The sequence below is a fragment of the Artemia sp. Qi Xiang Cuo genome, chromosome 7, assembly GCF_049724085.1.
Source record: "Artemia sp. Qi Xiang Cuo chromosome 7, ASM4972408v1, whole genome shotgun sequence".
NCBI lineage: Eukaryota > Metazoa > Arthropoda > Branchiopoda > Anostraca > Artemiidae > Artemia > Artemia sp. Qi Xiang Cuo.
Window position 1 is genome coordinate 8,965,005 of NC_142800.1, and position 26,110 is coordinate 8,991,114.

The 26,110-nt window shown below is 35.6% G+C and overlaps 1 protein-coding gene across 2 annotated transcripts in view; it reads left to right on the top strand.

Moving 5' to 3' along the window:
• LOC148949915 (potassium channel subfamily K member 2-like) overlaps positions 1–26,110 on the top strand; it is a 225,770-nt gene that overhangs the window by 100,249 nt on the left and 99,411 nt on the right. For both annotated transcript variants that reach the window (XM_089091369.1, XM_089091370.1), the window contains exon 2: positions 12,774–13,057. In XM_089091369.1, the coding sequence (XP_088947495.1) occupies positions 12,916–13,057 (142 nt within the window). In that variant the 5' untranslated portion in view covers positions 12,774–12,915. The remainder of the gene's footprint in view (positions 1–12,773; positions 13,058–26,110) is intronic.

The window sequence follows — 26,110 nt, forward strand, 5'->3', positions numbered from 1 at the left end:
AAAGAAAGACTTCCCCATTTTTTTCTACCTCCAGAGGTGAACGGTTGCAATAATAATGCCACGAATCCTGTCTTTTCTGAATACCTTTGACTTACTCGTCAGATCTCCTCAAGTCTTTTGTTCGCCGCCTCATAAAATCTGTGTTTTATAAAATCGAAACCTTGCAAATAGATCTTCTGCTTAGATGAAGTACAACAAAATTGTTTTCAGCTTCATAAGTTTATTCAATTCTTATTTATAAGGTTTTAAACATATGTAAATACATTTCCTAAATTTTGAAGAAAAAAACATTGATATGGCTTAAAATTCTACTCAAATAACAAGAATTGCATTTTTGGAACTAAACCTTGAGAAAAAGAAACTGATAACTGAAAATTAAGATAAAATGTTGTTTTGTCAAAATTTCAGTAAGTATAGACCTGTCATGTAGGAAAATTTAAGGACCCTCTAGAGGGAGAAGGAGTGGAGGTAGGTACTTCAAAATACCTTCCCGGGACATACTTTGATACTTATATATTATCTGGAACACATGCGTTATATTATATAGGGAAGATGCGGGTTTCTTTAAATAGAGAAATGGATTGTAAAACGTGGTTTGTTAATGGTTTTAAAATATATAAACTATTGTTCTATGGGGTTTAGGGGAAAAAAGGTATATAGGTTTGGTTAGTTACATGTTTAATGTATACAATGCTTTGCCCCCCATCCCCCCACCACTAATATGCAAATATATAGCCTAAATTTGTTTCAAAACTTATTTTTATCCTATGTTGTTTTACTTCATTAGCATCAACCAAACTTCATTTTTCACGTGTGTTCCAGATAGTACATAAGTACCCATATGTACCATGAGTAAGATGTGATGTATTTGAAATACCAAAATAAAGTTCCTTTCTAAAGATAATTCCGATTCCTTATAATTAAGCTAAATATAGTCGCAAAAATGAAAAGTCCTTAATCAGCAAAAAGAGAAATGGTATTTCTAGCTTCAGTAATATAACGGCGATAGTCTTTCGATTTTCGCGATTATTTTTGTATCAAAAAAAAAATGCCATTAATGGTAATTACAAGGAAGATTAAAATGCAAAAAACTGTGTGTAAAACATAATAATATGAAAAATATTTAATATATTATTTGACGAGGATTAGTGTCCTTGGGGCACGTGAGCCAATGGCAGGCAGTCCCTAGAGCGCAGGACGAAAGAACTGCGTTTGGGAGTGGGGTAAATGTGTTTTTTGATTCGAATGTAAATTCAGACTTGAGACGATTAGTACGAAATTATTTTGGTCACCGTTATTTGTCATTGAAGTGACCCGTTGCTGTACAACTAAGCATGTAAGTTCAATAAATCTATTGTCTTTTTGTATGTATTTGTTTCTCTTATATGTCTGGGTCTAGTCCGATAGTGGGTAATTAGTTCGCAAGTCTCCAAAGTAAATGCTCCCAGAGGAATCTGATCTCCAGATAGCTCAAGAAAGAAGAAGCCACATTTGTATGTCTACATGTTCAATTTTCTCTCATTAATTGAGAGCGGTGTTAGCCTAGTTGACACAATCTCCAGCGCTATAAGTGGCGCTATAGGAGAAATTTCTATCACCACAGTAGCGAATCTTCCCATTACCACAATATAAAATCTTTTATCGCTACAAATGGCGCGTGTCGGAAATTGGAGGAAAACTGCGAACTAGTTAGGCTATTTAAACTTTATAATTCAAATTTAATTTTTGGAAAGATACAGACATATAAGAAAATTGATTAGGTCTATAACCGCTAGGCTACGATAGGAAACCCCTTATATCTCATAGGATATAATAGCCTACCCCAAAATAGTTTAAGTAAAATTTTAATTTGATATAAACGCAAAAAAAACATGGACGATCTAAATGAATTATTAATAGTGCAAAAGTTGGTCGCAAAAAATATATAGATTGCAAAATCTATCCCGGAATACAATGGTCAATCAGATATTGACGAATTTAATATCCAATTGACCCAGTTTGTACAATTAACAAAAACAGACGTTGGAGCGTTAAAAGAAATGCTGCTTCTACGATTAAGAGGCCAGGCCTTAACCTTTCTAAAACAGGTCGAGCATACCATAGGAAATAACGCCAACTTGCCAATAAATACCGTCGATGACTTATTAAAAGCATTCAAAGAGAGATTTATAGAAACCAGTTCTATAAATAAATTAAAACATGGAGTAGTTAACTTTGATTTTTCACAAAATTTAAGAGAATATCTGGATAAGATACGCATTTCCTTAGAGGCAAAATACTGAAGTGGTTCGGGACAACTGTATGAAAAAATCATACTAAATACCTTTTTTCAAGGGCTACCCCCACAACAATATAGAGTAGTAATATCCAAGAATATTCAGACGTTGGATCTTGCAGTCCAAGAGGTAGAGCGACTAATTTAAGTTGATAAAATGGTTGCTAATAATAGTAATACAAAAATAAGCAGCATTGGCGACTCAAACGCTAACCTAATCTTCAAGGGCTATCAGACATCCCCAAATTTATTTTAAAGGTATAACTCCCCAGGAGCAAAAAAAAAAAAAACGCCAGAACCCGCTAGGCAGTTGAAAACAGTACGTTTTCAGCCCATTAACCCTACAATAATAAGGTGCTATAACTGCAATTGTGTTGGCCACATAGCAAGAGAGTGCCACTACGTCACCAATCCCATACCAAGAAATGCTGTCAGTAATACGCAAAATTACGGTAACCATTTGTTCAGAAGAACAAATTTTAGCACCGGTCGTGCAATAGGCTATAGCCAGGGGGGATTGCGCCAATCAGTACCTTATAATGCGTACCAACCAAATTTGTATAGCCCTTTCCCCAAGAGGCAAATTAATTACCGGTTTGAAAACCCAAATACTCGCCAAGGCCAATATAATGCGAGAATGCAATATAAAAATCATGAAAATTTGCCAATGAGAAATGAAAATTTTACAAGCCAACGGCACTGGCAAACAGCGCCAGCAAATAGCACTGACACGAGACATCCACGTTACCATAATAATACATGGCAAAGACAGGCAGACTTAACTCTTTTAAACAGGTCTACGGAGACTGCTACGTCCAAATACATACTATCGTCACCGAGAAAAGAAATAAATTATCATGGAAACGCTTCAGGACTCTCAGAAATAGAAGTTGGAACCAAAGGGTATCAAGAATAATTAATAGGCCCAAAACAATGCTAGTGCCTTCTTGTAGTGATATTATTAAAAAGTTACCTATATTTAATGATTTTTGTGTATAAAACGTTTACTTTACGGCCTTGGTTGACAGTGGAGCTACTGTAAATATCATAAACTCTTGCGTATTTAATACGTTGCCTCTGCACATTAGGCGACAAAAGAACCCTAATAATCCCAATTTAACAAGTGTTACAGGCCATAAATTAAATGCAAAAGGGTCAATTTGCCTAAAAGTAAAAAGAGACAACAGAACCTTCATGACAAATTTTATTATATGTGATAATCTCCCATATGAAGCCATTATAGGGGCAAATTTTCTAAGGTCTAATAAAATACTATTAGACGTAGCCAACGAGAAGTTTGTATACCCAGCTAAGGTATACTGGGAAGAAATTTCTACCTTAAGAAATCGTAACAGAGGTTACGAAGATAACATAACAGTAAACAAAATTTCTAGTGGTATAATGTCGAAGTATTTTGAACCCCATGTCTCGCAAAGACATGGCATAATTGGAAATTTGTTCAATTATCCCGAAAGATATCGCAGAAATGAAGTAAATTTAAATAATAACAGTATTGAATCTGCGAAAATAAAAATAGGAGATATGCGACAGTACAGATCAAATGAAATTAAGAAAATAGTGGAATTGTGGAAAAACATAGTAAAACCGAACGTGACGCCACAAGATGCCGCAATGGCGCAGCATAGCGCCAGCATGAATCTAATAAACAATTAAAATGAAGAGAAATATTACGGATTTGCGATAAGGAAAACAAAAATCCCTCCCAAAACGATGCAAAAAATTCAAATATCACAAATGATCGAGCCAACAATTAGCAAATCAGAAATATGGTTTGCGACACCGTCTGAAATACCCGAAAATCTGTCATGCGAGGAACAGATTATATCTTATGACAAAGGGGAAGGTTTTATTTGGGTAACCAATAACCATGAAAACGATACAATTACAATTAAAAAGGGACTTGTTTAGTCCAAATCGAGGTTTTAACGGAAAATGATTTAAATACATGGGAAAATTCTAAAAGAAACCTAGTTAACGGTATTAAAACTTCAAATAACGAATATCCTTTGAATAAATCGCAATTTTTAAACAAATTTAAAATGGATCATATTACGTATATGTAACTTAATCAAAAATTATGATAATTATTATGTAATTTTATGGATTTATTTTCTGCATCTTAAGATGATATCGGGGTGATCCCATTTTACAAGAATTAAATTTTAATGACTGGTAATCCCGTAGCAAAACAGCCATATCGTGTGCCATATAGGCACAAAGAGTGGTTAAAAAATAAAATCCAAGAATTAGAAAGAAACGAAATTATACTCCCAAGTATAAGCCCGTATAGCGCACCAGTAATCCTAGTACCAAAAAATAATGGAGATCTTAGACTTGTTATAGATTATAGGGCTCTCAACAAACAAGTAGTTAGCGATAAATTTCCTCTACCAAGAATAGACGAAATTCTTGACTCAATTTCAAGCAAAAACAAAATTTTTACTTCTTTGGATCTTACCCAAGGCTACCACCAAGTGAAAATAGCCGAAAAGGATGTCCATAAAACTACATTTTCAGCATCCGAATATGGATCTTACGAATACTTAAGGGTACCATTTGGGCTTAAAACAAGTTCAAGCGCGTTATTCAGACCCCTATTGCACCTGTTGAGAGGATTAAGGAATATAATTCATTTTGTTGATGATATTATATGCGTGGGGGAAAACATTGAACTACACTTGGCAACTTTAGCTAAGGTGTTCGAGAAGTTCAGGCAAGGCAATTTAAAATGCCGGCCTGAGAAAGTAAATTCATTTCAATCCAAAATTAAATTTTTAGGAGTAGTAGTTACCCAGGGAGAGATATCCCCAGACCCTGATAAAATAAAATGTGTTGAAAACCTCAAGCCCCCCAGAACTATGAAAGAATTAAGGGGAATTTTAGGACTTACTGGCTACTTTAGAAAATGTGTACGCAATTATTCCCAAATTGCGAAACCCCTCACGGAATTAACCAAAGGAAACTCCCATAATGTTACCTGGTCCCAGGAAGCTCAAACTTCCCTAGACCAACTCAAGAAGGCACTCACTTCTGAACCAATTTTATCACTCCCTGATTTCGAAAACGGAAAATTCATCGTTACCACGGATGCTAGTTCAAAAGGCATTGGCGCTATCCTTTCGCAAACAATCCCAGTAGAAAACCCTAACCCTCTACAGGGAACACCCTAACAAATAGAAAAATTTATATGCTATTCAAGTAAACCTTTATTAAAGGGCGAAAGCAGCTATTCCGCCACAAACTTAGAATTATTATCTATTATTTACCACTTGGACAAATTTAGGCATTATTTAATTGGTAGAAAATTCATGTTACGAGCAGACCATAAAAGATCGCAGTACCTGTGCACATTTAAAAACCCAACGGCCATTCTATCTAGATGGATTATTAAAATCCAAGAACTATATTATGAATTTGAACATTTACAGGGAAAACAAAACGCAGCTTGCGACATTCTGAGTAGATATCCAGAAAATGATCAGTCGGAAGATGAAGAAAATGAAGTTAATGCTCTCAATGCTAAAAGCAAACATGGATGTAAGAAAAACAAAGTCAAAGACGCAGTAAAAGAAAATAAGATTAACTATTGTCCCTTGTCTTTGGAAAATATAAAAAGAAAGCAAAAAAAGGACGAAATGGGTGTAGCACTATTTGATTATTTTGTGAATGATGAGGCGTTACCTGATAAATTCAAAACTATTAGAAAAGAGATAGATAATTTTTTCTACGACCTTGATGAAGAAATAATGTGTAGAATTGTGACTGCTGAGACAAATATAAACCAAACGTCGATAATACCTGTGTTACCACAAAACTTGATAGGGCCTGCATTTGAATATTTTCATTCGGACACAGGTGGACATTTAGGAGTTGTGAAAACGTTCCATAAGTTAAAACAATACTTTTACGTACAATCGGCACTGACAAAACTTAAAGAATTTGTAAGTACATGCGAAGCATGTAATTTGAGAAAATTCCCCCCAGCTTATCCAACTCCCCCACTGGGCCGGGTCCCAGTAGCAAAGTACCCCTTCGAGATCATCTCATTTGACCTGTACGGGACAAATGGAGGCTTACCTGTTTCTAGCAGAGGCCATACGTGTATTCTTTCGGTTGTAGATAATTTTTCAGGATTTACTTTTGCAAAAGCTTTAAAAAATCAAGGTGCTTATGCCACAAGTAAGGAATTATAAAAATTTTTTTTAAAATTCGGCATTCATAACAAAATTTTTAGTGACAATAGGAGCAATTTTGTCGCACAGGTAAAAATAGATTTAATAAGTTTCCTTAACATTTAGACAATGGTAACGGTACCGTACCACCCACAAGCCAATGGAAAAATAGAAAACAGACATAAAATATTCTCGAACTTTAGCATTTTGTATAAGAAAGACAACCGGCGCGACGGTAACATGCTCTGAACTTCCTCAACCAACATTGTTAACACTGATTATTCCAAGACATCCAAAGAAAATACAGTCTATTTACTTTTTGGTCATGTTTTTAAAATTCCGTGCGAGGAAATTATTTAATCTTGGCAATATTATAACGACTCAGAAGATTATAAAAAAGAATTCATAAATAGGATGAGGAAAACTTATAAAATAGTTAGGCAAGAGTTGGAAAAATGTAAAATAAACCAAGAGCTAAGAAACCAACCCAAAGTTAAGGGGAATATAGATTTCAAAGTAGGAAACTTCGTTTACCTAAAGAACGAGGCAAAAACGGAAGGAAAAAAACTTTCAAACAAATATTCTGGACCGTACAGAATAGTCAAAAAGTACGATAATGAATATACCTTTAAAATGGAGAACCCCGATAGTGGAAAAACTTACAAGGCGCATGTTAGCCGAATAAAAAGAGCAAAATTTCCAGAGAGATGGATGTCACATCCCTCTTCTACTGATTCGTCAGATTCGGAAAATGAGACCCCTAGGTCAAGACTGGCAGAGCTAAAACCCTTTAATTTCAAACAAAATTATTTTGAAAATGAAAGTGATGAACAAAACTTTGAATAATTTTTAGCAATGTAAAATCTAGTTGTTCCTAAGAAAAAATCCCTAATACCAGGATTTTTTCCTGAAATAAAAACGCCAAAAAGTCCAAAAAGTTATTCATCGGCAAGCGCGGGAGATTTAGATTATACAATATCTCAAAAAACCCAATTCTTAACTGATAGACTTTAGACCCCATCTCTCCACAAAAGATTTCCAGATAATATGGTTTCCCTTACAACACCAATAGAAAGGCCCCTGTCATTACAGGAAGAATTAAACAGAGCTGTAGAAACCCCCGGTATTACTGCAAAGAAAACTTCTCCCAAACACTTAACTAAAAAAAACCTGCGAGAAGCTATGGATTTAACTAATTTCCCCATTAAAACGAGTCAAAGTACATTGCCCGGGAATAAAACTCCCAAGGATGACCAGCAAGGTCAACATCATGGTATAACTGTGTCCAAAGTCAAACCTAAAAAGTGGACTTCATGGAGGGAAACCTTTGTGCAAAAAATGCCCCATCCCCCTGAAGACATGGCCTTCAAACAATGGAGGAACCCCGCAAAAATTATTGATTTCTCCCAAAGCTCTCAAGAATCTTTCAAATCCCCCGAGTTGAGAACTCAAGGCGAGGACTTAGAGAATAAACCTTCTACTTCCAGAAGAGTAGAAATTTACGAAGGAAGAGCAGGTGACACCTCAAAAAGTGCCAACTCTAAAAGCTCTATTCCGGATTTGTCGGAAACCAATTCAGAAGAGTCTGATGGTGAATCAGACCAAATAGTAGCTAAAGAAATAGGGAAATCAAGGCCGACCTCAGCAGCCACACACGGTAAAAAAACGAAATTAAAAGCTCAAGAATTTTTTAAAAAACAAAAAAAAAATTTTGACATTATTTCGTTATACAAACCGAAAAAGAAAAAACCGCAATAAACTGAGTATAAAATAACGACACAGTCAGGTAGAACGGTTAAAAAACCTGACAGATGGAAATATCCCTAATTAATGAAAAGACAAACTTTAAATATATGAATTTAACACCATAATAAATTCAAAAGTGTGAAATTAAAGTTAACAACGTCAATATTAATTAAAAAAAAATATAAATAAAATAATACGCGGAAGGTAAAAACGTTGACTATAACAGAAAATAACCAACGGTAGGAAGCTAGTGGTCTACTGAAAACGACAACTCGTGTTGGACCACGTCTTGTGGGACGCCCGGGGAGGAACTCAAGGTCCCTGTTTTTTTTTTTTATTTTTTTTTTGTGTAAACGATCGTAGGAAGGGATATTTTTCAGTCCTTCAAGTGTAAGAAATTAGTATTTTTATGCCAACCAGGGCCATTCAAATCAATACCTAAAGGTTGAATAGAAACTTCTGTGAGATAGCTAAGTTTTAGTTTTTGGATCATAATGCTTTGAAAGAGAAACAGTGAGTTTACTTTCTTATAGCTCCGAGAAAAAAAAAAAAGCTTTTTAATTTCATTATATTATATCAATGACGTATGCTGTCCTAAAGCTCAGTGTTAAACATTACTTCCAAAGAGAAACAGAGACATTAATGTCTTTAGCTCCTTGGCAAAAAATTTAATTTCATTAGTTTATATCTATGACGTATACAATAACAGAGAGATCACTGTTCTATAGTTCGGTGACAAAAATGTTCTTTAATTTCATTGGTTTATCTATGAAATACCTTGTGCTAAAATTTATGTGACATATTTTCGTAAGTCAGTCACTTTATATCTTACCTATGATAACTCAGGTTCCCCTAATATTTTATATTAAAAAAAATTGACCCATGTCCTAACCAAGATGGATAGTATCCAAAACAAGATATTATCAGTACAGAAGCGTCTAATTATATGAAATATTTTATCTTAGTGCAGATTATGATTATTTTAGGCCTACCAGTTTAAATAAGCGCCAATAGCTTGCTTATTCATGTATTTCTAACTCGAGAACTATAATGTTTCTTACTCGAGCAATATATTTACCAATAGCAAACAATTTGTAATTATTATAAAACAAACTATTGGTACGTTTACATGTAGAATTTCACTGCGGATGTGAAATTATATCTCAATAATAATATGTAAAATTTTAAAACCAATTATCAGTTAAGATATATGGATTGAAACCCTTTGTATGTCCAATGGCGACTAAGTAAAACCCACAAGGAATTCCCTATTAATGTGAAGGTGTTTTTCGCTTAACAGATTCTAATAAGACTTTAATATAATATTTATTTATTAAGTGCTGAAGGATTTGCTCAAACAATAGCCTTCTAAAAAAAAGATATTGATGTCAGTTCTTCATTAGGCTTATATTCTTAGCCAAGCATCAACTGGAATATACGTGGACAAGCTTGGAACCCTGCATCTAATTACCTCATTCGAAAGGCGAATATGAGGCACCAATGTTGACTTGTAATTACGGAAAATCCAAGAGAAGAACACGGGGAAACAAAGAAGAACACCTCCGCTTTTCAGCGGTTAAATCCGGAACCCCATGAGAACGTCTAGGCCACGAAATAAGGAAGACAGCAGAAAACTAGTGGGTATAGAGTTCTCCACTAGTCCTTGCTATGTCTTGTTCCCTCATTGTAGTACTGTTTGCGTAAAACCATGTGGTTATGACACTGCAACATGCGTTTCTTAAACAATACGGACTTGCGTAAACAATGTAGGCATGAAAAATATTGTAAAAGTTAGACCTCAAACTTAATAATGTAGGGTAAATTATGTTTATTTAATATCGATATTTTCGTTATCAAAACAAATTTGAAGACATTTCTGTTTTAGATTTTCATTGAGAGTACTAATATTAGTGTATTTATTTAATTCTGTCTCATAGCTAAGAAATTATAACCCAATTAATGCGTGAATTATTGTATGTATATTTACTTCAAAGAACATGTGATTCTGCCGCGCTGTTTTTATTACAGGAAAGTAAATGGACACTTTGGTCATTGAGTATTACAATAAGCTGCCCAGTACAGATACGACCCAGTAACATCTATTTTCATCATATCTCAACCAACGAAGAGTACTCACCATGACTCCAAGCAACTTCATCCCAGCTTCGTCTGTGAAAACAACAGTTGCCTTCGATCGTCGTTTCTTCGACTATGAACCATATTACATATCAGGTAATACTATATTTGAACCTCAGTATCAAGTGCTTTAACGAACTATATAATCACATAAATGCTGATAACCCCATCGATCAGAACAAGATAAACGATATTTAACGATATTTGAAGTTAAAAGATACTTAAAGACATTAGAAGATATTTGAAACTGAAGTTAGAAACAATTTGAAGTTTAATTCTGAGAACCCCATCGATCAGTACAAGACAAACGATATTTAGCGATATTCGAAGTTGAAAGATACTTAAATACATTTGAAGATATTTGAAGACGAAATTAAAGACAATTTGAAGTTTAATTCTGAGAACTCCATCGATCAGCACCCGATAGACGATATTTGAAGTCAAATGACACTTAAAGACAATTGAAGATATTTGAAGCAGAAATTAAAGAAAATTTGAACTTTGTCTCTAATAACACCATCAAGCAGTACAAGATAAACGATATTTAACAATATTTGAAGTTAGATGATAGTTGAAGAGGTTCGAAGTTGAATTTAAAGACAATATATTAAGAAAGTCACTATAATATGACGACAACCCGTTTCAAAAGGCACAAATGAACAATTTTACGCGAGAATACATTCTCTATGTGCCTCAAAAATCCTAAAAATGATACGCTGAGAAGAAAAACACCAACACCTGTAGTGGGAAGAATCATTTCCCAGTTGACTATTAGAACGATATTTAACGGTCATTTTCCAGTTGACTATTAGGGAAAACTTACCGTGTGAAGACAACTAGACTCAAACAGTTCCATGAAGAAACCATAACATAAGTGCTTCGAAATTTTTGCCACGACAAAAGGAGTGAAGGACGGTAATTTACAACAGAAGGGTGTAGTACACTAAGGACACGAAATGTGACGAATAGATGTGAAGCTACATGTGTTACTTCCTAATAGCTTTGACAATGCAAAAATCTCAATAGTGAAAGTGTTTTAATGTCATCTGTGAATATGATGATCCAAATATTGTATGTTATAAATCATTTATGTATGTACCAAAAGTAGAATTAGGTGTAATATTATTATGTTATTCATTTAACGTTGTGCAGATAGTATGTAGTACGTCATATAGACAGCAAATCTTTAATATAGTAGCTAACCTAGAACCAAAAATAATCTGAGTCCGGTAGATGAATTTTAGATAGGGATGTAGAATAAAATAAGAAAAATAATTGAAAAATTTTAAAACTCCTAATGGGCAATAACTAATGACGGGACGTCATTATTTCTTGGGAAGGGTGATATGTACCATAAGTAAGATGTGATGTATTTGAAATACCAAAATAAAGGTCCTTTCTAAAGATAATTCCGATTCCTTATAATTAAGCTAAATATATTCGCAAAAATTAAAAGTCCTTAATCATCAAAAAGAGAAATTGCATTTCTAGCTTCAGTCAGACAACGGCGCTAGTCGTTCGAATTTCGCTAAGATAATTGTAGCAAAAAAATGCAATGCATAAAATTTCCAAGGAAGTTTAAAAAGCAAAAGACTGTGTGAACTCCTGAGTCATCTGAAATATCTTTAAGAGATTATTGGTCAAGGATTCGCGTCCTTGCTGCACGTGAGCCAATGGCAGGCAGTCCCTAGAGTGCAGGACAAAAGAACTGCGTGTAGGATTGGGGCAAATGTGTTTTTTGATTTGAATGTAAAATCAGACTTGAAACGATTAGTACGAAATTATTTTGGTCACCGTTATTTGTCATAGAAGTGACCTGTTGCTGTACAACTAAGCATGTAAGTTCAATAAATCTATTGTCTTTTTACATGTGTTTATTTCTCTTGTATGTCTGAGTCTAGTCCGATAATAGGTAATTAGTTCGCCAGTCTCCAAGGTAAATGCTCCCAAAGGAATCTGATCTCCAGATAGCTCAAGAAAGAAGAAGCCACATTTGTATGTCTACATGTTCAATTTTCTCTCATTAATTGAGAGCGGTGTTAGCCTAGTTGACACAATCTCCAGCGCTATAAGTGGCGCTATAGGAGAAATTTCTATCACCACAGTAGCGAATCTTCCCATTACCACAATATAAAATCTTTTATCGCTACACATACTTTAGCCTGTAGACCCATCCCTGACAGTTTCATTTTCCTAACCCAATCCCTTTCCAAGATTTCCAAAAGTAGCTAAAGTAGAATTGGTACTGTTTTATTAGCTGTAAGCCACGCCTGCTAAGTCTAGTGCCACATTCTAGGAATGGTTGTTTCTTTGATTTAGTTTTTTCATTGTGTGAACTAATAAAAATATAGGTGTTATTATAAAAAAAAAATGTGTTTATCATCCAATCTACTATAACTACATAAAAATTTCTCTTATTTCAGGTAGTCTTATTGGAAGAAGGAACTAACTGTTAGAGCCCAGTTGGTACCACCAAAAATCTATTGTTCAATGAGAAAAGCGCTGCTGTATTTAAAACTGAACAAACAGAGCATATTACATCTACGAAAGTAAAAGGAACTCAATATGAATTGGTGGTATTGGTGCAGTCTCCAGGGCTTTTTGATTTCAGTTTTAATTGTTGGCGCCATAGTTTTCTCCTATTTTGAAGCACCAAAAGAAATTGAGGTTAGAACAAGTCAGCTTATGTTGGCCATAGATGTAGTCGGTAAGTAGGACATACAATATGTTTATATTTAGATAATATATTTAGGTAGCATATTAGGTAGTATATGTTTATGTAATATGTTTTGACATATAATAAAGTACTAGCATGCAGAAGGCGACCTCGTGAGCTGTGTAAATAAACAAAAATGTCAGAGGTCACATATTTTTTTCTTTATTTAACATCTTAAAGATCTAATATCATCCATTTTCACATTCAACCCCCCCCCCCCCATAGTGCTATTAGAAAACTAAGGGAGGTCAATGAATTTTCTGCATATATTAGACATAAATTACTACGTGTATGAAATATATGAGAAATTCTAAAGAAAACTCTTGTGAATGTTGCAGTGATTTTCTGTCGCATTCACACAAAGAATTTTCAACTTCAAATTAGAAAGTATGTTTTTTTTTCATTTGACTTGTTGGATTTAAACATTTTAGGATATTTTGCCCCTGTTTGTGATTACTGTTTCTGTATTTAAATTTTTCGCCAACTCTCAGGTATAAAATTTTGATCAAAGCCCATTTTTTAAGACCAAATGATTTCGATCGTTTGTCCGATTGCGATACAGATTATTTCGATACGATACAGATTGCGATACGATTGCGATTGCGATACAGGTTATTTCAAACTTCTTCACCGATTAAAAAAACTTTCGCAGTTCAAGCAGGGCTGCCACCCGGTAAAAAAAAATCACTAGATTTTAGTGACTTTTTGGTTGATGTAGTGATTCTTCAATAAACTAGTGATTTATGTGCTGATCTAGTGATTTTTTTTCTGTAGGCAATGTAAAAATCACTAGAAATAGTGATAAATCACTAGGGGTGGCAACCCTGAGTTCAAGTGAAATTATTCAATAAATTGATAATTCAAAAATCTTCCGCTATTCGTGTAAAACTGTCAGCTTCAGAGTACCCACTATTCAAGCATAAATAGTTGTTTATGCAACACTAAACATCATAAAATCAAAGTCAACACACTAGCCGTGAATTGGTAAAGTGTGAAGGACCTGGCATGTATTTTTTTCCGGCCATTTTGTACAGAAAAAAGTGTTTGTGGAAAGAGTTGCTAATGCAACAATAAGTATCATAAAATCAGAGTGATGCACTAGACGTGACTTTTTAAAGATTAAAGAACCTGGTAGATATTTTTTTTCCAGGCAAGTTTGTATGGAAGGGGTGGTTGTAGAAACTTATCAAGGGGCTCATTCGGCTGAAATTCGAAAGTTCTAGCACTCTTTCAAGATTCAAGATTATTGGACGGTAACCATCTTTCCTCCTGTACCATTTGTGGCACAGACACTCCTTATCTCCCCATCAGTGGCATTGTTGGGGGATCAGTCGCCCCTCTCAATAATTTGGAGATAAAAATTGTTATATAGCCCATGTTCCTTGACTCTCTGGATGTGGAATCCTCTTGCCCCCAGTAAAATGCTGGAGCTACGCCCCTACTCCCCATGATAATGGATCACAGTCTCTAGATGGTCATTTTACTCACAGTAATTGAAAGGTCAAAAGAATATGCCTTCGTGTATGTCACAATTCATGCAACAGGCAAGGGGCTAAAATTATGCAAATTGCCCAATGTTTACACATAATCATTGGAAAACAAACGAGTTTTTTCCATATAGCGGAAAAGAATTAGGGCCCGTGTTGATTCAGACTGTCTAAGCAGCCTGAAACATTCTACCGATCGTTCCTTGTGCCAAAGGGATCATATGTTAGTAGTGTGCTATATATAGACGTGAGTGGCACACCAAATATGGGAGACTATTGGACTCCGACCGAAACACCATTTATTCCGACCATGTATATCTTTACATGCGAACGGCACTCCAAATATGGGTCACTAAAAATAACCGTAGACACTCCGACCAGAAATAGTTTGCATTACAAAGGATACATAGATATTGTTCCTTTCAGGAATTATTCTATTTCTTAAAATTGGGCGTGATTGTCTCTTACTGGGTTGCTAGCTACCGCTGCAACCTGGAGATGTCAGTTGCAACTGGGGTTCGTTCTATGCTATATGATTACAGACCGGAAAAAGCCGACGGCTTTTCTTTCTTGAAATAGTAAAAAACGAACCTCAAACAATCAAGTGGCTAACCAAGTCCAATTTAGATGATGGTTTCTTATTCCAATGATCGTCATTTAATGTAATTAATAAAAATTGTTTGTAAATAAACGATTAAAATTATTGCTCAGATACCATAAATATTTTTGCAGTTTACATAATAACTTTAGTTACAATAAGGACCGAAGTCTATCTTATAGTAACTGATGCAACAGGGAAAAGAAAAAGAGGTCTGTGGTATATATTACGTCATACTTACTTACAGTTCGTTACCACGAACTGTTTGATACATATGTTCCAGGTTGCAGCGGTAGCTAGCAACCTAGTAAGAGATGACCACGTCCAATGTTTATAAATACAATAACCCATAACTCCTAAAAATACAGTCAGATCAAAACAAAAAAGTACACCATTAGAACCGCCATGTTCGAAACCCCTATATAGGAGACTTTCTGTCCCTTGGCTTGATGAGCAAGGGAAATATATTGACTTGAAAATCAAGAAAAGTGGCAACTACTACAGCATTCTGCCTAAACATCATCATTTTTTTTTCTTCTTCTTTTTCTTCTTCTTTTTCTTTTTCTGGTCCACAGATAGCTTGGCACTGGAACATCGTATTAAATAAAGGATCGATATCATAATTGAATTGTATTCTAGATATAGGAGTTATGACATATTTTATTTTTTAATGTGGGGTATGATCGTCTCTTACAAGGTAACAGACCTAGTAAGAGACGGTCTCTTACTAGGCACCTAGCTAGCAACTAGGTTGGTAGCTACTGCTGCAACCTGGATAAAATTTCAGTTACCATGGGTAAGAGTTCGTTGTTGACTATAAAGCTTTTCAAAAGGTACTTGTCTTATATTTACTTTCAGGTAGGCTACTATATGCCATAGTTAGTTCTTTACTTGGTTTCAAATATCTCTTCATCCTTAACACTGATGTCCCCAGTTATATTCCTTTACGTAAACCATAGACTACTTATCGTTCTTTGCTATAATTCTTTACCATGAACTAGCTAGCTATCGCTGCAACCCGGATCTTCACTAGAAAATTTATCCTTTACTATGAACAACAGTTCGTTCTTTAATATAATTAATTAAAAAAAACTTTCCGAAAAAGTAAGTTTTTCAAAGGAAAGTAAAGGCCATTTTAAACTTAAGCTCAGCAGATACAAATACCTTTTAAAATTCAAACTCAAAACGACCAGAAATTACTATTAAAACATAAATGAAATCCAAAACGAACAGAAATTAAATAAACAATTGTAGCAAAAACATACTACAAGTAATGAATAAATAGATCTTAAAGCGAGTAATGCTTAGATTGAATATGAAAATCAAGCTGAAGACGAAAAAAATATTTTCCTAATGAAGTACAAATGAAACTTAAAACGAACAGAAATTAAATAAAAAATCAATGCAAACAAACATACAATAGATATTAATGTAAATTAATAAATAAATCTTAAAACGAGTGAAACCTCAATTGAATATGCAAATTAAGCTTGAAAGAAACAAAAATCACCGCAAACAAGAGCTTGGGTATGAACTCCTTCTCTCACTGTAAAAGTCTAAAACCTACTGCGTCATTGGCGCTTTACTGAAAACCAATTTTGTGACAAATATTTTCTTTTGTACTTATCTCTGAAAATAGACATTAAAATTATAGTAATATTTTGAACTGATGAGCTTTCAGCAATTAATATCATTATGCATCAAATATTCAGTTTAATTTATTAGCTCTTTTTAAAGTTGTTAAAGACGAATATAGTCTCCCTACAAACAAGTGATTGAATACTGCCTCCTTTCCTAACTGTAAATAAAAACCAAAAGCTTTCTGCGACATTGGCGCTTATCTGAAAACGGATTTTATCACAAATTCTTTCTTTTCCAATTTTTACAGCATTGAAAGTGAAATTATATTTATAGTGAAATAAAGTATTGAACCGATGGATTTTTCAACAATTAATATAACTACACATCGAATATTCAATTTGATGTTGTTAATACTTTCCAAGACTGTCCAAGACGCATATAGTTTTCAGTAAAGCGCCAATGACGCAGTAGGTTTTAGACTCTTACAGTGAGAGAAGGAGTTCATACCCAAACTCTTGTTTGTGGTGATTTTTGTTTGTGTCAACCTCGGAGGTCTTATTATGTGATGTTTGAACTATTTTTAACAAAATTGCTATCTCAAAATTTTCATCGGATGGGTTTGGGGAAAAAGGGCGTGGGGGGACTAGATTCAGCTTCTGTCTCTTTTGACTCTTTAAAAGTGAATTAGAAATTTCTATTTTCAATCAAATGAGCCCTCTCTAAAGTTTATACGAGTATCCCTTCTATTAAAACCATATAAATCCACAGAGTATTACTTACAACCCCTGTCCCTCGGCCCTGGGAGGTTGTGTCAACCCTGCAGTTTCAATATCTGATGGTTGAACTATTTTTAACAAAATAGTCACCTGAAATTTTTATCGGATGGGTTTATCCATCCGATATGCCCAAAAGCGTGGAGGGTGGGAGGGAATAGTGGCCCTCCGATCGTTTTCACTCTGAGAAAATGAACTACAACTTTTAATTTCCATTCAAATTAACCCTATCTGAAGTTTATACGAGTATACCTTCCATAAGAACCACCATATATGCCCCCCGGAGCAATACTTACACCGCCTGCCCCGGCCCTGGGGGGGGGGGGGTTGTGTCGACACAGGAGTTTTTCTTATTTGAGCTTTGAATTATTTTTTAAAAAATTACCATACGTAAAGCAGTTTTGTTATATGATCTTTGAACTATTTTTAACTAAATGGCTACCTCAAATTTTTTATCCCATGTATTTCGGGGAAAACGGCTTGGGCGGCCAGTTGCCCTCTGATCACTTTTGACTCTTAAAAAGTGCTGAATTTCAATATCCAATCAAATGATAGTGAATTGGTATTGTTTTATTAGCTGCAAGCCACGCAAGGTAGATGATAAAAGAAACTAGTCAAACAGGTTCTCTCAATGGAGAAAGGCACCTAGCTAGCAACTAGGTTGCTAGCAACTAGGTTGCTAGCTACCGCTGCAACCTGGATAAAATTTCAGTTACCATGGGTAAGAGTTCGTTGTTGACTATAAAGCTTTTCAAAAGGTACTTGTCTTATATTTACTTTCAGGTAGGCTACTATATGCCATAGTTAGTTCTTTACTTGGTTTCAAATATCTCTTCATCCTTAACACTGATGTCCCCAGTTATATTCCTTTACGTAACCATAGACTTCTTATCGTTCTTTGCTATAATTCTTTACCATGAACTAGCTAGCTATCGCTGCAACCCGGATCTTCACTAGAAAATTTATCCTTTACTATGAACAACAGTTCGTTCTTTAATATAATTAATTAAAAAAAACTTTCCGAAAAAGTAATTTTTTCAAAGGAAAGTAAAGGCCATTTTAAACTTAAGCTCAGAAGATACAAATACCGTTTAAAATTCAAACTCGAAACGACCAGAAACTACTATTAAAGAATGAATGAAATCGAAAACGAACATAAATTAAATAAACAATTATAGCAAAAACATACAACAAGTAATGAAACAAATGAATAAATAGATCTTAAGGGAAGTAATGCTTAAATTGAATATAAAAATCAATCTTAAGAAGAAAAAAATATTTTCCTATTGAAGTACAAATGAAACTTAAAACGAACAGAAATTAAATAAACAATCAATGCAAACAAACACACAAAAGATATTAATGTAAATTAATAAATAAATCTTAAAACGAGTGCAACCTCAATTGAATATGCAAATTAAGCTTGAAAGAAACAAAAATCACCGCAAACAAGAGCTTGGGTATGAACTCCTTCTCTCACTGTAAAAGTCTAAGACTTACTGCGTCATTGGCGCTTTACTGAAAACCAATTTTGTGACAAATATTTTCTTTTGTACTTGTCTCTGAAAATAAACATTAAAATTATAGTAATATTTTGAACTGATGAGCTTTCAGCAATTAATATCATTATACAGCCAATATTCAGTTTAATTTATAAGGTCTTTTTAAAGTTGTTAATGACAAATATAGTTTCCCTACAAACAAGTGATTGGATACTGCCTCCTTTCCTAAATGTAAATAAAAACCAAAAGCCTACTGCGTCATTGGCGCTTAACTGAAAACGGATTATATTACAAATACTCTCTTTTCCAGTTCTTACAGCATTGAAAATAAAAATACAATTACAGCTAAATAAATTCTTGAACTGATGGATCTTTCAACAATTTATATAATTATACATCATATGTTCAATTTGATGTTGTTAATACTTTCCAAGACTGTCCAAAACTCATATAGTTTTCAGTAAAGCGCCAATGACGCAGTAGGTTTTAGACTCTTACAGTGAGAGAAGGAGGTCATACCCAAACTCTTGTTTGTGGTGATTTTTGTTTGTGTCAACCTCGGAGTTTTTATTATCTGATGTTAGAACTATTTTTAACAAAATTATTATCTCAACATTTTTATCGGATGGCTTTGGGGAAAAAGGGCGTGGGGGGACTACACTATTCTTCTGTTTATTTTGACTACTTAAAAGCGAGCTGTAACTTTTTGCTTTCAATCAAATGAGCCGTCTCTGAAGATTATACGAGCATCCCTTCTATTAAAACCATATAAATCCACAGAGTATTACTTACAACCCCTGTCCCTCGGCCCTGGGAGGTTGTGTTAACCCTGGAGTTTCAATATCTGATGGTTGAACTATTTTTAACAAAATAGTCACCTGAAATTTTTATCGGATGGGTTTATCCATCCGATATGCCCAAAGGCGTGGAGGGTGGGAGGGGATAGTGGCCCTCCGATCGTTTTCACTCTGAGAAAATGAACTACAACTTTTAATTTCCATTCAAATGAACCCTCTCTGAAGTTTATACGAGTATACCTTCCATAAGACCCACCATATATGCCCCCCAGAGCAATACTTACAACGCCTGCCCCGGCCCTGGGGGGGTTGTGTATACACAGGAGTTTTTTTTATCTGAGCTTTGAATTATTTTTTTAAAAATGACCATACGTAAAGCAGTTTTGTTATATGATCTTTGAACTATTTTTAACTAAATGGCTACCTCACATTTTTTATCCCATGTATTTGGGGGAAAAGGGCTTGGGGGGCAAGTTGCCCTCTGATCACTTTTGACTCTTAAAAAGGGCTGGATTTCAATATCCAATCAAATGATCCCTCTCTGAAGTTTATACGAGCATCCCTTTCATACGAACAATATATGCCCCAGGGCATAACTTACAACACTTGCCCCCGGGCCCTGGGGCGCTGTGACGACACCTGAGTTTTGTTATCTGACTTTTGAGAAATTTTTAACTTAATGACTATCTCAAAATTTTTATTGGATGCATTTGGGGAAAAGGGGCCGTCGGGGGCAAGTTGCCCTCCAATATCTTTTGACTCGGAAAAACTTAACAAGAACTTTCAATTTCCAATCAAATGAGCCATCTCTGAATTTTTCACGAACGTCCCTTCAATAAGAACCATATATTCCCCAAGGGCATAACTTACAACACCCGCCCTCGGGCCCAGGGGGGCTGTTATGACCCCTGAGTTTTCGTAATATGGTCTTTGAACTATTTTAAAAAAAGCTATCTCAAGGTTCTTATCGGATGGGTTTGAGGAGAAAAGGAAGGGGAGGGGAGGGGGCTAAGTGCCCGCCAATCTCTTTTGACTCTTAAAAACTGAACTAGAACTTTCAATGTACAGTGAAATGATCACTTTTTGAAATTATTACGAGCATCCCTTCCATAAGACCCATATATACCCCCAGGGTATAACTGACAACGCCTGTTCCCGGGTCCTGGTGGGTTGTGTCACCACCAGAATTTTTGTTATATAATCTTTGAACTATTTTGAACAAAATAGCTATCTTAAAATTTTTATTGGATGCATTTGATAAAATAGGGTTTAGGGGGGGGGGGAAGCTGGTTACCTTTTGACGCTTAAAAAGTGAACTAGAACTTTCAATTTCCAATCAAATGAGCCATCTCTGAAGTTTATACGACAATGTTGTCTATAAAAGACCTTATATGCCCCCAGGATATAACTTACAACCCTTGCCCTGACGGCAGTGGGGGAGTTGTCATCCTCAAAGACCTAATTTCCAGAACTTAAGACTACTTTAAATAAAATGGGCGTCTCAAAATTTTGATTGGATGTGTTGGGGGAAAAGGTGGGCGTGAGAGGGGGGTTAGTTGCCCTCAAATCACTTTCGACTATTAAAAAGGGACTAGCCCTTTGCATTTCTAATTTTTGAAGTTTCTACTACACCGCCTTCTATAAAAACCTTATATGCCCGCAGGGTATAACCTAAAACCCTTGCCTTGAGGGTTGTGGGGGAGTGTCCTCCTCCAAAACATATTTTCTAATTTGAAATCAACTACGCTGAACAAAATGGCTATCTCAAAATTTTGATTTGATGTGTTTGGGGGACGCCTGGGCGTGGGGGGGGGGCTAGGTGCCCTCCAATCATTTTCGACTATTAAAAAGGGCACTAGCCCTTTGAATTTCTAATCAAATGAGCCTTTTTGAAGTTTCTACGACAACGCCTTCTATAAAAACCGTATATGCCCCAGGGCATAACTTAAAAGCCTTTCCCTGAGGGTTGTGGGGGATTGGATTTCAAAAATATATTTTCTATCTGCAAATCAACTACGCTGAATAAAATGGCTATCTCAAAATTTTGATTGGATGTGCTTGGGGGAATGATGGGCGTGGGGGGGGGGCTAGTTGCCCTCCAATCACTTTCAACTATTAATAAAGGGACTAGTCCTTTGAATTTCCAATCCAATGAGCATTTTTTGAAGTTTCTATGACAACGCCTTCTATAAAAACCTTATATGCCCCCAGGGCATAACTTAAAACCCTTGCCCTGAGGGTTGTGGGGGAGTGTCCTCTTCAAAAACATATTTTCTATCTGAAAATCAACTACGTTGAACAAAATGACTATCTCATAATTTTGATTGGATGTGTTTGGGGGAATGATAGGCGTTGGGAGGGGGGTAGTTGCCCTCCAATCACTTTCGACTATCAAAAAGGGCACTAGTCCTTTGAATTTCCAATTGAATGAGCCTGTTTTGAAGTTTCTACAACAACCCCTTCTATAAGAACCTTATATGCCCCCAGGGCATAACTTAAAACTCTTGCCCTGAGGGTTATGGGGGAGTGTTCTCCTCAAAAATATATTTTCTATCTGGAAATCAACTGCGCTGAACAAAATGGCTATCTCAAAATTTTGATTGGATTTGTTAGGCGGAATGATGGGCGTGAGACGGGGGGCTAGTTGCCCTCCAATCATTTTCGACTATCAAAAAGGACACTAGAACTCTCCATTTTCAATCGAATGAGCCCCCTTTGAAGTTTCTGCGAAGACCCCTTCGGTATGAAGTGCCTCTGGGGAAAAAAAATAATTTAGTCCCTAAACGAAGAACCTTACACAACTGTTTAATAGCACATGCGTTCCTCCCAGCCATCCGCTCTATTAACCAGCATTCGCTCCCAAACACTCGTCCAAAACATTCATTCCGCAACTCAGACAGCTCTTCACACTCGGATAAAAAATGAAATAAGTTTTCATTCACCAATCCACACATTGGGCAAAAATAAGGGCCAGCCTAAACTTTCCCAAAAATTTCCTTCTCTCACCTAAGGCCAAACTATCCCCTCTTACCAACAACAAATTCTTCAAATCCTCTATATTCAACCCAAATTTAAGATAAACCTCCTCCCCCCAACCGTCTTTGGCTTGGGAGTAAAACCTCAAAGCCATAAATTGGTCCTTATGAGCTTGCCACTCTTGGATTTCTTGGTCCTTTAGGGTTCTCTGAACTTCCTTTCATACTGACACGCTTTCCTCCATAGGGCCTTTTCCTTCGTTCCACATCTCCGAAAGGCCACAAAGGTCCAGTATTTTCTTAACCTGATTTGACTATGAATCACGTCTACCATCCTTCAAGCTCTCCAAATAAGCTGCCTTAAGAAGCCGAACTCCAGCTAGCCTAATTATCTTCTCCCAGAATTTTATCATTCTAACCAATCTAACACTCCTTAAAGAAAAAAAGCCCCAAATCTCCTTTTCGTACCACTGAAATTAATGAATCCTTCAAGCCTAGAATTTTCTTAAAATATCGTAGCTGAACTATTTCAAGCTTAGCTCCTTCAGCAAAACCTAAAACCTCAGAGCCACAATGTAGACTAGAAGCTACCTTTGTCTGAAAAACTCTTTTCTGGATCCTCATGTCAGCTAGCTGATTTAAATTATTTCTAAAAGGCATATTTATTAGCCTATTACCCCTTAAATTACAATCTTCTACATGCCTAGACATCCCCCTTAAAGCACTAAACTTAACACCCAAAAAAACCAATTCATCATTAACCTCTAAAACCTTTCCTCCAAAATTAAAATGAACCTCTAAATCAACATCTCCTTTACTCCTAAATACTAATACTACTGATTTCTTAGCGTTCAACTCTAACTCATTCTTTTTTAAAAAAAATTTTATTATATCTAATTGCTTCTGAAGGTTCTCTCTGCTATCCGCCACTAGAGCTATATCATCCACGAATAACATGCATGATAGCCTAAGCCAATCCAAAGATACATAAGGGGCTCCTTTATTTTTCATAAACCTATCTAAATCATTAACAAACAAGGAGAAGAGGTTAGGAGATAATGTACATCTTTGTTTTACACCCAAATGAGATGTGACCAGCCTAGAAAAATTTCCCATAACTCTCATAAAAAACTTCACCCTCTGATAGATATCTGCTATTATCGCTGCAAAACATGAAGGCAAGGCTATTTCTAACAAACTTTCAGTTAACAACGTCCTATTTAGTGAGTCAAAAGCACTTTTAAGGTCTAAAAAGGCTACGAATAGCCGATCATTTTTCCCTCTAGCATATTTCCTTCTCAATGCATCCAAGGTAAAAATATGGTCAACAGTGCTGAATATCGATCTCAATCCCGCTCGTATCGGGCTAAGTACTTCCTCCTTATCTAACCAATCTCTTTTCCTAAATTCCAGAACCTTACAAAACAATTTACTTACCACATTCCCCATAAAGATAGACCTAAAGTTTTCATGTAACTTCCTATTACCTATATTGGTCCTTCCTATATTGGTCCTTCATGTAAAAATAGGAAAAAGCCTACGGCTTTTTTAATGTAATTACTCTAACTGTTATCGGTCTGATCTGATCTGTTCTCGGTCTGATCTAATCTGTTCTTTGTTTAGTGTGAAGTTACAAACAGGAAAAAGCCTATGGCTTTTTCTTAATTGGAATAGTAAGAGACGACCTGGCTACACCCTACGATTATGACGTCATTGATCAACTTTTAACATTAAATATGCAGTTTTTCGTAAAAAAATTTATTCTATTTTGAAAATAATTTGTTTTAATTACAAAAGGTTTTCAACCCCATCAATTTCCTTTAAATTGAGCCATTGAACAACTCTCTACGATGTTCCAGTGCTAAGCTATCTGTGGAAGAAAAAAAAGAAAAAAAAGATGCCGTTTAGGTAGAATGCTGTAGTAGCTGCGACTTTTCTTGATTTTCAAGCAAATATATTTCCCTTGTTGTTGAAGTCAAGGGACAGAAAGTTTCCTATATAGGTGTTTCGGACAAGGCAGTTCTAAAGGTGTACTTTTTGTTTTGATCTGACTCTTTTTTTTACGAGTTATGGGTATTTATATTTCTTAACATTGGACGTGATCGTCTCTTACTAGGTAGCTAACTACCGCTGCAACCCGAATTTGACCTACATGCAGAGATGTGTTAGAATTCTGTCATTTTTGTCGCCTAATTCTTGCATTGACATTAATATCAGGACAAATCCAAATGACAATAATATAAATAAGTTTTTTTTTATTTGGATTGAACGAAACCGGTAAAAGGTTGAAATTTTAATTGCTTACCAACTAAAGCTAAATCTGAAGAAATGCTGACTCCCTAAGACATACATCTTTTCTCTTTTTTTGGAGGGATGTAGCTTATCTGGGGGATTGTGTCCACCCTAAAGATATTGTTATATGATTTTTGGACTATTGGTAACAAAATCACTATCTTGCAATTTCAATTGAATCCGTTTTGGGAAAAGAGGATGTCAGGGGAGGGGCTAGTTGCTACTCATTAGGTTTGACTCTTAAAATGGAACTAGAACTATACATCTCCAGGTAAATAAGCCTCTTCTAAAGTTAACACGACCACCCCTGCCATAAAAACCTTATATGCCCCTGGGGCATAACTTACAACCCTTACCCCCAGACTCTGGGGGATTCTGTCACCCCCAAAGGCTTTATTAATTTATCTTTGGACTATTTTGAACAAATGGCTATCTCAAAATTTTATTGGATGATTGTGCGGAAAATACAACTTGGGAGGGGGTGGCTGCCCTTGATAAATTTGACTCTTAAAAAGGGTGCTGGAACATCTCATTTCCAATCCATAGAGTCCTCTACTGAGTCTATACGACTACCCTTTCCATAAAAACCTTATATGCCCTCAGGGCATAAGATACAACCCTTGCGCAGAGGGCTGGAGGGGGGGGGGGGTTGTCATCCTCAAAGACAAAATTTCCAGATCTTTCAATTACGCTGAACAAAATGGCTATCTCAAAATTTTGATTATATATGTTTTGGAAATTGATGGGCGTGGGGGGGGGGGCTTGTTGCTCTCCAAAAAGCTTTTGCCTATTAAGAAGGGCACCAGCCCTTTCAATTTCCAATCGAATGAGCCTTTTTAGAAGTTTTTACGACAACAAATGACCATCTCAAAATTTCTGTCAGATTCATTTCGTGAAAATACGAGGTATTGGGCGGGGGTATCCATCCTCTGATCACTTTGAATCTTAAACAGGGTACTAGAACTTCTGCTTACCAATCCAATGAGCCCCCTCCAAAGCTAATACGACTACCCTTTCTATAAAAACCTTATATGCTCCC